Here is an 18,176-nt window from a genome sequence, read left to right on the forward strand (position 1 = left end):
CGGCAAGCGCTGGAAAGAGTGGCAATGGTGGGGAGCATTAGGATATTACAGCAGCATGTCTTATTGATTTCACCCACAAATAACAAAATGACCTTTTGGCCCTCTGCTTAGTGTGTGCGTGTGTGTGTGTGTGTGTGTGTGTGTGTGTGTGTGTGTGTGTGTGTGTGTGTGTGTGTGTGTGTGTATATACAGGAAAGGATACATTCCCAAGATGACGGCCTCGAGGCATTTGATTGGTAAAGACTCCCTGATCATCTCTCTTGCTGTCTCCATTAATCTGAATGGGGAGGAAGATGATGAGACGAGGAAGAGGAAGGAAAGGGAAGGGTTGGAAGCAATACACCTTGCACAGAGACAGCATTGAATTAGACACATGATTTAGGCACTGTGGTAATGTTACATCCCAAAGTCATAATCAAGTAACTCAAGCAACTTAGCTGTTGCTTCCTATTCAAGCCAGCTTTTCATCCAATCAGTAAAGATGATGACAAAAGGGTGATAACAGGACAGTTCTGTTTATATTACTGTGATTGAGTCACAGTGTACAGTTACATGTACTTGCCAAAGCTGCAGTTCACTTACCCACACAGTGGACGGCTCTTCTTGATTTCAAAGAACTGAGTTCCTGTGTGGTTATATCTGATGGAAATGTCAGGGACAACAGCGACTTTACAACACTTCAGTCCTGTGGCTCAACTCCTATTGACATAAGTGATTATGGTGTTTTGATCACTTAAAGTCTATAAGAGCATCCAATGATGTGAGGCACAAGCAGGACTAGCTTCACCTGACAGATAAAAGCTTATACTGTCCTCCCTGTCGTGCTTGTGATAAAGGATACTGCAGAGCCTTCATGAAGTTTTGGACGGCCAACAGCCAGTCTGGGACAGACATGGATGGCTTGAAAGTTGGAATTGAGGGAATTGGATGCTGGAAAGAGAAAAAGAGAGAGCATTAGAGATATTTTTTCCACATCATTTTCAGTAAGTCGACATATGGTAACACTCAGAGCCCCCAAACCACCTTCCGCCATCTTTAAAAAAACCCTGCATTCCTAATGTGCTGTGACTCATTGCATCTCATATAGCTGACACACACCGCTGTTCCTTAAACCAGTCTTCTTTATTTTTAAACAACAAACACCTCATTAGAAACTCACCTCTCTTTATACTCGAGTGCAGTGCATGTCTGACACACAACATGAGCAAGTCTCTAACTCAAGATATTAGGGTCATGTTCTCTGCACCACCTCTACGCCCACAGATACCCACATGGTGAACAGCAACATGTGGTGAAAATGAACTCCCACTGCTGCTTTGGCAGCTGTTTCACCTCAACAAGAACCACTACAAAGAGGAAACAGCGGCTGCAAGTGTGGATACATGAACGGACGCGACCACACCAAGAGAGGGTGAGTCAGGCTGAAATACAGACTGAAGCTTCCTCATACACAGGCAGCCTGCGTGATGTACATATGTGTGTGTGTGTGTGTGTGTGTGTGTGTGTGTGTGTGTGTGTTTGCGCGTGTTTGTGTGCAGGAAGGGTGAACCATAGCACAAGGCCTATCATTTCCTGTGGGTTTTGCTCCATTCTTTATTGACAGCATAAAAAGGGAAGTGAGAAGGAGGACAACAGAACAACATGGTGACACAGCTCTGCATGTTACAGTGTTTTTGGTCGCTTGTCTTTCGTTTCCATAAAGAAAGATTTAAAAAGAAGGAAGTCAGAAAGGTTTGTTTTACAGTCCCACAGGAGGTATTTCACCTACACGCTTCAGTTGTTGGCCTCGTTCATGTATGATAAACAGACACATTTCTAATTTAATCACTAATGCTGTCACAACAAACAGAGTCACACTGTAACCCAAAACATATTTATAAAATTGCAGCATTATATGTTTTTTTTGAGCCCAAACTTAAAATGATAGAAATGCTAATTTCATTTCTATGTGCAGCCAGCTTCTTGGTAGAAGGCTAAGCTATATGACACAACTAAATTGAAATGATCAAAGGTGATTAACTTCGGACTGGTTCAAGGGTTTATGTGATATGTTATGTGGAACATGCAGTTAAAATTCACATACACACTTTAGTGTATTTATGTTTGGGCCAGTGTAGCCTCAGTGAAACTGAGCTGATGCTATCCTACATCTGACCGTTTCATCTAGGTCCCTTGGTTTGTCCATAATCTACGATGGTTTGACAATTTTGACAGTTAGCCTGATCCCACTCAGTACAGTACTGCTACAGTATACAGGCTACACACACATATGTTTAAACTAATATCTGACAAGGCTCAATTGAAATTGAAATCTATTAAATCTAGCTTAAATGGTTGCCAATTAACTTGTGTTTCCATAGAGACAAAAAAGTCAAATCGACTTTAAAGCAGACGCCAAGCCAGCCAGGCAACCTGTCAGACAGTAAGTCACAGAGCAAATAAAATAATCAGCCAACTGGCCACTCGTACAGTTATTAGGCAAGTCAAAAGTCATTCAGCCCATAAATCAGTCTGCCAGCTGGCCCAAACCAGTAAATAGCAGGTTTTACTACCACATAATCTCTCATGTAGTGAAATCCTCACTAAGGCGTTATGGAGTGGCTACAGCACCTGACACACACACAAACACGTGCGCGCGCACAAACACACTAAAGCGGCTTTCGTCTGGGTCAGGGAGTGAGATGAGTGCTGATCTCTCCGTTATCATCCTCCCCTCTCTCCTTTCCGCTACAGTAAAAGGATGATGGTGACTTGCACAGCTTAATGTCCTTGTGAAGCGTGCGTTAAGCAATCACATTGGACATATATGTACAATATGCAGCACACTCTTATTAACTATAATATACTGTAGACAGCAACACAGTGTCAGGATGCAGTAGCCTTCCCCCTGTCTATTAAGAGTTCAGCTTGGAGAGCATCAGTTCAGAGCCACAGTTAACACTGATAATTAATCTGTCACTGGTTCCTTTCCTGTTTTCCTCCCTCCTCTGTAATCTTGTCCCTTTTCCTCTTTCTTCTCCAACCATCCTTTTGTTATGTTTTTATAGTCATCTCTACTCTACTCTACTCTACTCTTCTTTTGCCCTTTCTTTCCCATTATATTCGTATCTATCATCTTTTTTCCCCCCTTTCTGTAACGCCCCTCGTTTTTCTCCCTCTTCTCATATGTCATTTTGTCCTCCTTCTGTATCTTCACCAACATGTTTTTTCTCCACCTCTACAGTCCAGAGCCAGCTTTACATCCACCAGGTCTAAACATCATCTGTATCCGTCTCCCCTCTGCTGGGTCTCAAGGACTAACATATCCCATCCAGCAGCACAGACAAAATACAAAGCGACTGGGACACAGAGGAGACAGTATGACTGTCCTGGTTTTTGAATTTTAAATTGTTTGATGGAAATGGGGGATGAGCAGTAAAAGGCAGTATAAGAAAGAAAAGGAGGTGGAAAATAGTAAGAGAACTGCAGAATAATTGCCAAGAGTCAAATTAATTTTATAACTAGTTTTAAGAACAGGCTCAGCTGTTGTTAACAAATTATTAAAGCTGAGCAAGACATGTAAATTTATTTACAATTCCATGCCTTATCTATCCAAGCTTTTTGGGAGTATAAATAAACAGATGAGTGTTTTTGTCTTTAATGTATGCTGGGTAATACTAAGGTGACAGATACTACAGATAGCTGTGTCCTCTACAACCTTTAACCCTTTACAGCCGATCGGAGCGGGCACGCTCTGTTTTGCGTAACTATTTTTAAATCCCGGTAGCTCTGCAACCAAGTAAGCTAGCGCAATAATTTTTTTTGCATATGAAACTGGAGGAGTTGTACTTACATCTTACGCCATCAGCTTGTCCTCGGTCACAGTTTCCTTCCACATATAGCTTTGCAAAAACTGCATAAAAATCACTTGCAGCAACAAAAACATGATATTCCAGAAACACGCTTCGCCGATCCATCAGCTGTTTGTAACACTTCCTACGTCCATCAGCGCGAACTATCACATGACCGCATGACCTGCCCGAAACCGGAAGTGACGTCATTTTGCGGAAATGTAGTTTTTTACGATTGAGGCCTTATGAGCTTGTGTTTTACTTGTTATGTGTTTTAAAAAGTTATGTTTGACTTTATGACTTTCTGTGTCGTTTCTGGGATGCTTAAGACTCATATTGCACTGCTGGAAATAGTTTATTTTGATGCATATGCTGTTATTTTGCAAATTTGCACTATAATATTTATTTTTGTTTTTCCTGCAGTATATAAAAATTGGTGTATTTCAAAAATAAAACTATGAAGACACTCAAAATAAATTTCCTGTGGTGGGAAACTAGTTTGTGTAACTTTTTTGTATTTACAGTTTTGAGGGATAAGCCTCTTAAATTTCTCTAACTAGAAATATATGTTAAAAAAACAAAAACGATTTTCAATTTTTTTGTAGTTTATTGCACTTTTTTGCAATTTATGTAATTACTATGCACCTAATGCAGACATATTATTAAAGTTTGGGCTATAATGGTTGTATTGATGTATAGCAACTTGAAATGCTCCCAAAAATGGCTCCACAGCATGTAAAAATATAATATAAGCTCTGGCGAACTTGGTTCTATGGTAGGTCTTAAAGGGTTAAAGCACTTTTGCTCTGTGTGATGAAATATTCAAAACAAATAAGCAGGACAGAAAGAGGGAGAGAGACCGATCAAATTTCCTGTTGTCAAGTTATCTTTAGAGCGGGACATCCCAAGGAATGCCTTTTTCTCTGAGCGTGTGTGCAAAAAAGACAGCTGAGACACCAATGATTAATCCTCAGCATAAGACTTCCTTTTTTCATTTGTATGAAAAGTAATGACAGCATTCCCTGAAGGCTTCCACTAGTTCACTGCAGACAGCAGTACTTAACTGTGGCTTGTATCTGCTGCAAGACTATGATAAGCACACACACACACACACACACGCACGCACACACACACACAGTTTCAGTTTATGGTCATATTAATTAAATTTTAAAATAAAAGCAACTTTGCTATCTGTGATTCAAATCTGATGCACACACACAGTCACCGAATGTATATATTATATATAATGTTCTCCCCCCCCTCCCTTTTGCACAAGTCAGGCTACATTTCACTGTGTGTTATACCTGTATAACTATGCATGTGATGAATAAAGAACCTTGAACCTTCTTGAAGATTACTGCTGCTGTCTGTAATTCTTTGCCTCAGAGCACATCTGTCTGCAGTAATCCTTGTTGGCAGGCGTCCATATGTATCAACGTCCGAGCCAAAACATTTCTACTTGAATTACACACATAGGGATGTCTGTAATTCAGCAGCACTGTTTTACTCTGGACCCTGATATATATTAGGGCTGCCACGATTAGTCGACTAGTCACGATTACGTCGACTATCAAAATCGTCGACGACCAATTTAATAGTTGACGCGTCGTTTGAAGCTTTGTAATATCCCAAAAGACGCAGGAATAAGTAGTAGGATTTAAGAGTGTAATAACGGACTGAAACAGAAGATGGCAGCACTGCATGTACAAGGATGCCAACCGTTAAACCCTGAAGAAGAAGAAGACATCTCATATTTTCAAAAGCGCTCTGACGTTTTCGGAGACGTCTGTTACCCACCAGCTCGATACCTAGCCCAGGTTCAAGGCTCACTAGAGCCCGTGAGAACACCGGACTCCCGGCACATCATTTTCAAACCCACCGCCGTCTTTCGCTACTCAGGTTAAACATGATATACAAGTCACTAAGATAACTTAAAATGTTATTGTTTGGCTTTTTTCGGTATTTTATTTGTTCCTGAGTAAATCAGTTTGGCTGCGATTCAAGTTATAGTTTTTACACAGCTGAGTAAACGTCAAGCAGACAACTGACTATCAGAAGTGTGAGATGCTCGAGAATATACTCCGGGGTCCCGTTATATTTTAGATAGCAAGGAGCAGACGGCTGAGTTTATTAAACTTCACCGAAACAATCTGTAAATTTCATTAAAAATTAAACAATCATCTTGTCTTTATTTTTAGTTAGCACATACCTAAAACACTTAAAAGCTGTAAGCTAATGATAGTTATATAAGAGCAGATGCATGCTGGTGCAATAAGCTGTAGGTTTTACGCTCAATGGATGCATGATCTGATTAGTCGACTAATCGCAAAAATAATTGGTTACTAGTCGACTATCAAAATAATCGTTTGTGGCAGCCCTAATATATATAACAGGTCATATTCGCTAAACTATCCCACAAAAATAATATCATTTTGGGAATCTGTCAGCTGCAGATTTTTTTCCTGCTTTCTTGTTGTTATGTCACTTGTTATGTCACTCAGGTCATTCTGCTGGGGCAATGCTAAAAGGTTATAGTTGTACTGTGATCTGTTAAGGCCAACCAAAATAAATAAATCCTATTGTCATTGAAGAGAAACATTTACCCTTAAAAGAATTCCTCCCTGAAAAAAAACTGAAAAACGTGATGACCAACACTTTGCCAGATGTAGAAAAGTAAAGCAAAAAAGCCATTACACTATGGCTTTTTAATATTTTACATTGGGTTGAGCAGGTCACTGCAGGGGCCATGGTTTTGCATTTCATTGCCCTGTTTTCTCTCTCTGACTTCCCATTTACTCTACTGTCCTGTCAAAAACTGTCCCCTGTCCCTTTCTTTTCACCACTGCTACAAAATCTCCAGGCATCAGAAGATATAACCCCTGCAGACTTCCTGCTTGAGGCTCTGAGCTGCATGAAGTAGACATGTGATTTTGAGTTTGGTTTTAGCCCGGACAACGTTGGCTATACCCAGGAGCTCTTGCATCTCGCCAAAACAACTGGCTCTCCTCCACTGGTGATGTAAACAGACCAGATGAGCGGTATCATTGAGAGTGGAAGGGGATTGGCCTACGTAAGAGGAAGACTGCAGAGCTGTAAGGTTTTTAGGTTGGGTGGTGCAACAGATGAAAAGTCCAAGATAAGCTCATCCTTGGTCCATAAGTCTTGCTTGAGCTTCATCACGTTTTTTTTGGAAACTTAAGTAAGCAAGCCATGATGATGATGCTAAACATATGTTCGCAGTGACAAAGGTTAAAAACAACCTGATATCTGTCTGTGGAGCAACACCTTAACTCAGCTTTCTGTATTCTATCTTTCTACAGCTGTTTCTTAGATTTATAGTGCACATATTATTTATTAATGCACTTTGCTCTACTATCTACTCTCTTAATCGTACCTTTTACTCTTCTTTAACTTAACCCAATTTTTCTTTTCTTTTTTAAAAATCTGTTGCATACATAAGTTGTTTTTCTGGCAGTATAAGACCCTCACTATGTACCTGGAGGACTTTTACTTAATGTTGTTTATTGTAGATTGTATTTTATTCTTTATCCTGCTGCTGTAACACAACAATTTCCCTTGTGGGATCAGTAAAGTAAAGATTAACCCATCTCTCTAAACAGATTAAAATCTATAGTGCAGTATTTATTAAAGTCAGTCAAGTGTATAAGAGTAAGGACCAAAATCCAGTCCATAAAGCACAAATTAAAGCTAGGAGAAAGGCAGTCAAAGTCTCGTGATTTAAAATAGTGAGCAGGAACCAGAAGAATCGAAATCCAAATAAAAATCAACATGTCTGCACTTTTGAAACAATGGCTGGTTGTCTCTTAGGAACCAAATTTCACCTGATTTTAGACTCTAATCAGAAGTAAATTGGTTAGTGTGATTTAGTGAATGGTTGCAAATAAGCTGTATTCAATCTGTTGTAATAGCCTGAGAAGATTAATTGCCATCGTTCAGCCAAGTGTACATGTAAAGACTGGGACTTTTTAGAGGCCACGGCTACCCGACCAGATTTAGCCCAGAAAACCAGGTCCATGGATATTGGGTGCTTCGGGGAAAGAGAGTGCAAAGGAAATGAAAAACAAATGTATCCTTCCCCTCGACTGACAGCATCTGTACAGTTAGATTTAGCTCATGTTCCACTGACCAGTAACCAAGCCTCAGATGTAGCACAACAGAACACACAGCAGGACATGAAAACAGACTCATGCTTCAACCTGTCACGCTGTGCTTTTAGGGCTTACCGAAATGTTTCAGATAAAATTAGTGAAAATTTAAAACCCTCAGGAAAAATTGCAAAGTGAGCACTGGCTGTAATTATGGTGTAGTTTACAAGGCTTGCAACTTTTGGAGACACTATATCCTGAATCAAATCATTTCTTTCAAGCTTTGGTTGTAAAACAGATCTTTGCTCTGTAGAGTTCTCGCTTGTTTTGTTTCCCCATCAAAAACCCTTCAGGCAGTCCAGTTGGTATTCAGAGATTATCCACCACCTAGATTGTATTAGAGGGATTATTTGGGTGCTGTGGTATGGTGTTAGGACACAGAGAATGGTGACAAGGATTCTGGTCATAGACTGTAATACTGACCTATATTTTAAAAAGCATGTCAAGCTACCACATGTTGCACTATCTTTACAAAGTTATATCGTGGCTAATGATGTTCCTCTCACCATTTGTCTTACTGTCATACGACAAATGGGTTTTGCCAGGTTACATATCAACAAAGTTACAATGGAAACCAACTGACAACGGAGATACCTACATAAAGCACCAACACAAGACATTACAATAGACAGAGACAGGAATCGAAATCCATGGAAACAAATAACAAAAATGGTAGATGAAGTATAACTTACACAGCTGATGGTTTTTTTTTATTATATTTGTAAATCAGATTTAAGTGGTGATTCTTAGCATTACTTAACGTCATATTAGTTCATTGGTTAACTTAGCTAGCAGAGGAACTCTGTTGGCTGTTATGAGATTGAATTGAGTTAAGCCAATTTTGCAACATAACGGTACTGATCCCTGGTTAAAGGTGACCCCCTGTGAATTTTTGCCTAAGCTCTCAATAACGCTTAGAATCACTAGTGACTTTGGTGGTCTGATCTTGACCTGCGGCGGGACAGATTCCAACTCCACCTTTGAAGTGGAATCATGTTCATGGGCTATGACACCGAGTTGACTAAGAACACAGACTATGAGTTGTAGTCCAACACAGCGGACTTTTAAACAGTTTTATTTAACAGGTTATTTGTGAGACTTGATTCATAATGTATGCAAGTCTAGATTAGACACACTGAAGAAAAAAAACATCAATTTGAAGGTTTTAAAAAGTAGACTAATTGTTTACATAAAAATGTGTTTATATTTTCTTCGTATTAATTATTGCTTCACTGAAGACTGCAAGTTGTAGTGTGTCTTACAATATGCAACGCTAAATCTGTCCAAAAGTAGATACTTCTACATATACAAGGCACAGTTTAGTGTGTTTGTGTGCACACACAACCTGATGCTGTCCTTGTATCTGGAACACAGTAAGTGAGTTTGGCATTGCTAGCCAACCAGGTCACTAATGACCACATGGCCAATTAGCAGAGCCAAACAACAACCGGATTCCCTTCACCTCTGCCTGCAAAACAACAAGCATTCATCCAAATCACTGACGGGAAACTATGAGGAAAATCTGGGCTGAGGGGCCTCAGAAGCAACAGACAAAGATAAATATGTGTTTATATATATATATATATATATATATAAAAAACACCCAGCACGCCCCTGCGGGCGGTTTATCCTTCAAGCTCGGGTCCTCTACCAGAGGCTTGGGAGCTTGAGGGTCCTGCGCAGTATCTTAGCTGTTCCCAGGACTGCGCTCTTCTGGACAGAGATCTCCGATGTTATTCCCGGGATCTGCTGGAGCCACTCGCCTAGCTTGGGAGTCACCGCACCTAGTGCTCCGATTACCACGGGGACCACCATTACCTTCACCCTCCACATCCTCTCGAGCTCTTCTCTGAGCCCTTGGTATTTCTCCAGCTTCTCGTGTTCCTTCTTCCTGATATTGCTGTCATTCGGAACCGCTACATCGATCACTACGGCCGTCTTCTTCTGTTTGTCTACCACCACTATGTCCGGTTGGTTAGCCACCACCATTTTGTCCATCTGTATCTGGAAGTCCCACAGGATCTTAGCTCGGTCATTCTCCACCACCCTTGGGGGCATCTCCCATTTTGACCTCGGGACTTCCAGGTTATACTCGGCACAGATGTTCCTGTACACTATGCCGGCCACTTGGTTATGGCGTTCCATGTATGCCTTGCCTGCTAGCATCTTGCACCCTGCTGTTATGTGCTGGATTGTCTCTGGGGCATCTTTACACAGCCTGCACCTGGGGTCTTGCCTGGTGTGATAGACCCCAGCCTCTATGGATCTTGTACTCAGAGCTTGTTCTTGTGCTGCCATGATTAGTGCCTCTGTGCTGTCTTTCAGTCCAGCTTTGTCCAGCCACTGGTAGGATTTCTGGATATCAGCCACCTCCTCTATCTGCCGGTGGTACATATCGTGCAGGGGCCTGTCCTTCCATGATGCTTCCTCGTCTCCCTCCTCTTTCTTGGGTTTCTGCTGCCTGAGGTATTCACTGAGCACTCGGTCAGTTGGGGCCATCTTCCCAATGTATTCTTGGATGTTCGTTGTCTCATCCTGGACTGTGGTGCTGACACTCACCAGTCCCCGGCCCCCTTCCTTCCGCTTAGCGTACAGCCTCAGGGTGCTGGACTTGGGGTGAAACCCTCCATGCATGGTAAGGAGCTTTCTTGTCTTTATGTCAGTGGCTTCTATCTCCTCCTTTGGCCAGCCTATTACCCCAGCAGGGTATCTGATCACGGGCAGGGAGTACGTGTTGATGGCCCGGATCTTGTTCTTACCATTCAGCTGACTCCTCAGGACTTGCCTGACCCTCTGCAGGTACTTGGTGGTTGCAGCCTTTCTAGCGGCCTCTTCATGGTTCCCATTTGCCTGCGGGATCCCCAGGTACTTGTAACTCTCCTCTATGTCTGCAATGTTGCCTTCTGGTAGTTCAATCCCCTCAGTTCTGACTACCTTCCCTCTCTTTGTTACCATCCGACTACACTTCTCCAGTCCGAACGACATTCCAATGTCATTGCTGTATAGCCTGGTAGTGTGGATCAGTGAATCGATGTCTCGTTCACTCTTGGCATACAGCTTGATGTCATCCATGTACAGGAGGTGGCTGACAACTGCTCCGTTCCGTAGTCGGTATCCGTAGCCAGTCTTGTTAATGATCTCACTGAGGGGGTTCAGGCCTATGCAGAACAGCAGTGGGGACAGAGCATCTCCTTGGTAGATCCCGCACTTGATGGTGACTTGTGCTATGGGCTTGGAGTTGGCCTCTAGTGTTGTACGCCACATCCCCATTGAGTTCCTGATGAAGGCTCTTAGGGTCCCATTGATCTTGTACAATTCTAGGCATTCCAGTATCCAGCTGTGGGGCATTGAGTCATAGGCCTTCTTGTAATCAATCCAGGCAGTGCACAGGTTGGTCAGTCTGGTCTTGCAGTCTCGGCTGACTGTTCTGTCTACCAGTAGCTGGTGTTTTGCGCCTCTGGTATTCTTGCTAATTCCTTTCTGTGTCCCACTCATGTATTGACCCATGTGCCTGTTCATCTTAGCCGATATGATGCCTGACAGGAGCTTCCATGTAGTACTGAGGCAGGTTATTGGTCGGTAGTTGGAGGGGACCGGTCCCTTCTTGGGGTCCTTGGGGATCAGGACCGTCCGACCTTCGGTTAGCCATTCCGGGTGTCTCTCGTTAACTAGCAGCTGGTTCATTTGTGCTGCCAGACGCTCGTGGAGTGCAGTCAGCTTCTTTAGCCAATAGGTAAGTCGCACCTTTCTGCAACTCCGTTAGTTGGCTAACCTCCCTCCGTGCTACTTTGATCTTGCCCTCTAGCCTCCTTCTCCATGGAGGGTACTGCCCCTTGTGGCTGTTCAACTTGTAGCCAAGCATCTCACTGATCACTGCTGCCGTATTGTAGATCAGCTTGTTAGTGTCGGTAATCGTGGTTGTAGGTATTGTCCGTAGTGCTGCATTAACATCATCTAGCAGACCTTCTGAGGGTACTTCACGTAATCTTGGTAACCGGCTACAGGGTATCCAGGTTTCAAGCTTATATATATAAGGGGTGCAACGATACACAAAATTCACAGTTCGGTTCGATACTTTGGTGTCACGGTTCGATATTTTTTCGATACAAAAGAATGTTCATGCATTTTTAATTTGTCATTTATTAAAATTATACATATATATTTTAACTCAAAAGCACAGTTTTTAAATTTAACCCTAACCCTTGTGCATGTTTTTTATTTTGACAGCAAATGCGCACCTGCGGACCACTTATGTGCAGCCCTGGTTATTTAGCTCATCATATTGCAGCCACAGAAATTCTTTTGTCCATGAAACCATAAAGCTGCACTTTCTTTTTGCCTTATAGTCTGATTTGTCATAACTTCTCCGTTTTGTGGTAAGCTTTTCTTTGGCTGTCACTTCTTCACCCTGACCTGTCTTATTTGGCTCAGCAGAACTGAAATGCTTTTACACACGCACTCACATAAGCTCAGCGATTCTCTGCGCGATCAACCTCTCACATGTTTAAGCTTGCTGCGGGAGATTTCACTTGTCATGTTTGCATAGTAAGCTAACGATTAATAAGACGATGTCAGAGGAATTGGTGCACAAATTATCATCACTCACAGATCAGTGCTGTCGCTCTCTATACACAGTTCGCACGATTGCAAAGTGAAAGCAAAAAAACAAGCGCAAATTCAAACGCGACTTCAATATGTCACATATTGACAGTGGCTCACCGATGCCAATGACATAATTACCCAGCTACATTTCTGAAAGAATGCAAAAGCATTGACATATATTTTTCCTACAATAGCCCGACGGGCAGGGAAGAGATAGATTTTGGTAGCCCGACTGAAAAAATCTCTAGCCCCGGGACGTCGGGCTAGCGATATTGCGAGCCCTGTATCTGATTGAGGAATCACTCATCTTTGGAAAAGAGAGTTTATTACAGAGAAATGTCTCTTTCCAAAATAAAAGCTATACTATCCGCTTCTTCTGGGCTATATTCTCAGCAGCATATTAAACATATAAAGAGAATCATGTGCTAACAGCTGTCTAAATGACTCAGCTAAAGTTAGTAGCAAGCTTGCTTTTTTTTGTCTGCTTCCACTTGTCTTTGCACTAGGATGATGTCGGCGTAAATGTGCAGTCATATTCGTTGTGTTCCCACTAGTGCTTTCAGGTTAATCTCGTTGAAATGACCTTAACGCCACAACACGGCAAATCTCCGTTAACGAGCTACCGCCGATCGCTCCGTGCATGGGGCTAGACGGCCAACACGTTAACGAGCTAACTGCGCTAACACACTAGTTCACACCAATGTAATTGAGCATTGCATGGCACATCCAACATACTGTTTTACTTTAGTCCATGACTCGCTTACCTTCAGGGTCATACGTCACATGAAAACCAAAATAATTCCAAACGCCAGATCTGAATGAGGTTCAATTTGCCTGTTGCAAGGAGAGCTTAACTTCTGTCTCGCTAGCTTGCCCTGCGCTCTTCCTTCTGACGATGCTGTCTGTGTTGAACGCTCAGTGGATCTGCGCTGGACAGTGCAGCCTAGGCGGAGTAGTCGAACACAGATTCACTGAGCGCTCAACACAGTCAGCATCGTCAGAAGGAAAATTGATAAAATAAATTACAAATGTTGTATTGTTCGATACATATGCGTACCGAACCGAAAGCACTGTATCGAACGGTTCAATATCGATACGAATATCGTTGCACCCCTAATATATATATATATATATATATATATATATATATATAAATAAAAATTCCCCACTTGCCCCTGGGGGCGGTCAATCCTTCAAGCTCAGGTCCTCTACCAGAGGCCTGGGAGCTTGTGGGTCCTGCGCAGTATCTTAGCTGTTCCTAGGACTGCGCTCTTCTGGACAGAGATCTCCGCTGTTGTTCCCGGGATCTGCTGGAGCCACTCTCCTAGCTTGGGAGTCATTGCACCTAGTGCTCCGATTACCACTGGGACCACCGACACCTTCACCCTCCACATCCTCTCGAGCTCTTCTCTGAGCCCTTGGTATTTCTCGAGCTTCTCGTGTTCCTTCTTCCTGATGTTGCTGTCATTCGGAACCGCTGCTTGGGTCTTAATGCCACTATAAGCATACCCTATTATTGTTATCGAAACAGTCTTCTAACAAACAAACAGGTTATGATAATAAGCCTGTGTGTGTGTGTGTGTGTGTGTGTGTGTGTGTGTGTGTGTGTGTGTGTGTGTGTGTGTGTGTGTGTGTGTACGCGTTTCAGAAGTGACACCGAGTCCCACTCAATGTGACAAATCCAAAATGCAGAACTAATTTCAACTGACAGGTATGATGGCTCAATTTAGCACTACTGTTGTCATGGTAATGCCATGCATTTGTCTGTGTGTACACCTGAGAGTGTGCATCCGAGAAACAACAGACTGTGAAAACAGGCTGACATCAACACCTAAGGCGACCATTATGCCAACGACTTGGAGATACACTATCTGACGCCCCGACTAACATTATAAAAACATAAATTCCTCATTAAAGTTGGAACAGTCACAGCAACAGGAAGGATAACACAGCTAGATAACAGTATTTTTTATAATGCAGTGACTCAGATACATGTATTTATTTAAAAAAAATTTCTTTGCAATGTTAACAAATGATCCATACAAGTGTAGATTCATCTAACTGCAACAATTAGTCAATTAAATGTAGTCAACTTTAATCACTGAATCTGTAAATAACAGTTTATACTCAGTGATGTGCCTGGTTATAGATAGGATATGTGAGAATTAAAATGTGTTTTAGCTAATCAGACGTGAGGATTTCATGTCATACAAGACAGAAAGTGAAAAACAATTAGAAAGCTTCACTTTGATTCATTAAGGAAATACCAAGCATACTAATCAATAATAAAAATGACGAGTAAGTGCATTGCAAGATAGGATATAATATAGAATATATACTATATATAATGCTTTTAAAATCCATCTGTTCGTTCAAAAAGCTCTTGATGATTTAATATATCTTGTGGCAGCCAAGTATGTTATGTAAGGACAGAGTTATGTCCCAACATGGCTATTCCACATACCCATCTCTAACCCAGGCAATCATATAGTCCCTACAAACTAGACAGCCTAGTACATTCAGCACATTCAGAAGATCTTTGAATTTCTTTGAGATGAGAAGATTCAAGGAACCTCAGAGGGCTCAGTGAAACCCTTCACAAAAAGTCCATTAACAGTGAAGAAAACCTTGGTGCACATCTAACTGTCATACTTTTACTACTACACACAGTGATGTCATTTGAAAAGCCCTCTGGCTCAACTGAGAAATATTACGCTATGGTGTTATGAGAAAGAAGGAAAATTAGCAGGAAAATTAGACAAAATAGTTCAACTGTCTTGTGCTATGCCAACCAGGTTTTCTTTTGCAACCCGGTTTATGCTGGAGTCTATCATAGTTGCTTCAGGCAAAAGAAAAACTGGGGTGCAGTGAACACCAAAATGCTGCCATAAACTCCATCTAAATGTAATGAAATAATAAAAAACTAGAGTCCATAAAGCACTAGGATCACACCTGTCTCAGAGCAAGTTACTTCTCAAATCATGATCAAACTTGGCCTTCATTTTGATGTAAGATGCATATCTGAACCCTTTCGTGTTGAAAGGCAGACATACAAACACCTGCTTTTGTAGGACATGCACACACACAAGGTAAAAACAATTCCAACCTTACTACTGTGGTGAGTAAAAATGGCATGCACTTCTGTAACACATAAACGATAGTAACAAATCAAAACAAACCAACAGATGTCTAAGCATAACATCTAGTTTAATTAATAAAGACATTTGTTGCAGTAGAGAATTTAAAAGCACTGAGAGATGGCCCAGTCCCTTGGCCAGCTGGCTTACCTTGGGAAGGTATGTAGCATTTTGTATCCTGTCCACCATCTCCTGTCCGTCAGGGTGCACGGCCGCCACATGGGACCACATCCTCTCCCAGGTGACACTCTCGATAGGAAAACCAGATCGATTAACGTAGAAAAGAACCCCTCCATCCTTCTCCTCTTCCTCCTCGGGGGATCTCGAGCTGTTCTTTGGGGGAGACAAAGAGGAGGACTCCTGGGTGCTGCAGCGGAGGAGACAGTGCGAGCTGGTGCTCTTGGACCGGCCATGCCTGCTCAGCTTGGCTGTAGAGGTGCCAGTCCGGTTTGGGGAGTTGGGTCCAGTCATTGGCCCCAGGAAGAAGTAGAGGAGGAGGAGGAAAAGTTAGGGCAGGCAATCTTCCTCCAGCTACAAGAGCTTCTTTTTGTTAGTGAGCAGTGCAAAGCACATGTTGATCTTCAAGGTCTAACGTGGTAATGGGGGAAAAAAAGGAAAAAGAAAACGCATTAACTCAACTATGCTTTTTAAAACGACAGTACATGTACATGACTGCCCAGCAAGGATCACTACAAAAAGTGTTTGTATAACACAGTGGGGATTTTTTCAGGTACTTTCCACTGAATTGTTACAAAAAAAAAAAAATCAACGTTATCCGTATTTAAGAAAAGGGGTGATTGTGATAAAGAAGCCAAAAATGCAGCAACAGTCGACAATAAATGTACCAAAAACAATATATGCATAAATAATAACTTCTGATTCCAGAGTAGCTCAACAGCTGATAAAAAAAACCCTCCGAGCATTAAAAATCAACATTAGCAGTCATATAAACTCATGAGTATGAAATACACAGTATTTATTTTGCAACGACACAATATAGCAATCTGCGGAATGAATTGATTAAATCTCACTAAAGTGTAACTTAACAAGGCAAAGGCAACTTAATGTCGACTTAAGTTTTTCTTTTGATTGAATCAGCTGAAATATCCCAACCGTTATCATCCTGACCGTATCGTGTTTTCCAGGAAGGCTTCTATTTCACATAAACAATCGGACTCCCGGTTGAAAAGGCATTAGATCTGAAAATCAGTCACCAAGGCGAGGTGTGTTCCATTCATAACAAAGCGGCGTTGTCCACCACAGGCTTTAAAGTCTTGTTTTGGTTCAAGGCTTTGTAACTTCACCTCTTCTGCTATATGTCAAGCTAGCACAAGCTAACATTTGCTAAGAAGGAATTAGAGCGCGATTCCTTTCAAAATAAAACCAGTACTTTGGTCAATCGTTCATAACAACTGATTACTGCGAATCACCAGAGAACACTCACAACTCCATCATTTGCTTGCCTGTAAGGCTTCTAAAACGTGTTAAAAGTAATTACGCACAGAACCGTAACGAAACAAATCATTTGTCTGTGGATATGTTTTTATTTTGATAGCGCCGTCCAGGAAGTTCCCCTCTACTGTTTTTGCTAGCTTTGCCGCTGTATCTCGGAACACTGCGGGGGCCGTTGCCTCCCACCACCACAATACGGGGAAATTACCTCGTCTCTGCATTTCTCTCTGTCAGCAGCCTGCAAGGAGCCTCGATATCAGCTACCTCCTCAGAAAATCCAATTTCATGGTGATAAAAACGCTTCTTTACCCTCTCATGTGATTAAATCATTGGGGATAAAACGGTCCTACTAGCGGCCACTGTTCTCCCGTATCTGTCCGTTGCTCGTATCCCCTACGGTTGCCACTGCTCAACAGCTTCTCATTGGTCGAGCTAACAAAGAGAGGCGGGTCAGAGAGTATTCGCTACCTTTTTTGGATCGGGTGGTGCCCTCTGATTGGTTAATTTTGATGGACGAAGAGGTCAACAAGTGATAGATCTGCAACAAATTGGATTTTCTTCCACTTGTTATAACTGTTGATTTGGAATATATTGTTTTAGGGGCTGGACGCTTTTTCTTAGTAAGAATGAGTTTAAATACATTGGAAGAAACCTAAGCAAATAGATAGACTACAGTCAAATTATTCTAATGGCATAAATTTATAACCACACACATCCCATAATATAGAGTTATCAGTTTTATTGTGATTTCCAACTGTCAATAATGAATGCATTTTTTTAAATAACAAAAAAAATATTATTATTTTTTTTACTGATGTTACAATTATATGTGAAACATACTAGAAACAAAGTAGACACGTGAAAACCTCCCACCTAGCATTAGATGTGTGGCACAATAATATACAGGACCTGTTGGGTTTTTTTTAAATAAAAATTGTCATATTATGTGTGATATTTTTGTGGCACTCGACGCAGCAATATGAATAATG

The 18,176-nt window shown here is 41.7% G+C and overlaps 1 protein-coding gene across 9 annotated transcripts in view; it reads right to left on the reverse strand.

The window, feature by feature from the left end:
* vash2 (vasohibin 2) overlaps window positions 1-17,601 on the reverse strand; it is a 33,544-nt gene extending 15,943 nt beyond the window's left edge. The window contains exons 1-5 of one of the 9 annotated variants that reach the window (XM_026142581.2): window positions 17,396-17,601; window positions 15,886-16,163; window positions 842-930; window positions 583-639; window positions 203-277 (exon numbers count right to left, since the gene is read on the reverse strand). In XM_026142581.2, coding sequence (XP_025998366.1) covers window positions 203-277; window positions 583-639; window positions 842-930; window positions 15,886-16,163; window positions 17,396-17,408 — 512 coding nt within the window. In that variant the 5' untranslated portion in view covers window positions 17,409-17,601. Of the gene's footprint in view, window positions 1-202; window positions 344-582; window positions 640-841; window positions 931-15,885; window positions 16,324-16,848; window positions 17,075-17,395 lie in introns of those variants that run through there. The other 8 variants (XM_080290207.1, XM_026142580.2, XM_026142576.2 and 5 more) reach the window with 8 other exon arrangements.
* Window positions 17,602-18,176: the final 575 nt, after the last annotated feature.

Source organism: Astatotilapia calliptera, chromosome 15 (genome assembly GCF_964374335.1).
Source record: "Astatotilapia calliptera chromosome 15, fAstCal68.1, whole genome shotgun sequence".
Classification (NCBI taxonomy): Eukaryota; Metazoa; Chordata; class Actinopteri; order Cichliformes; family Cichlidae; genus Astatotilapia; species Astatotilapia calliptera.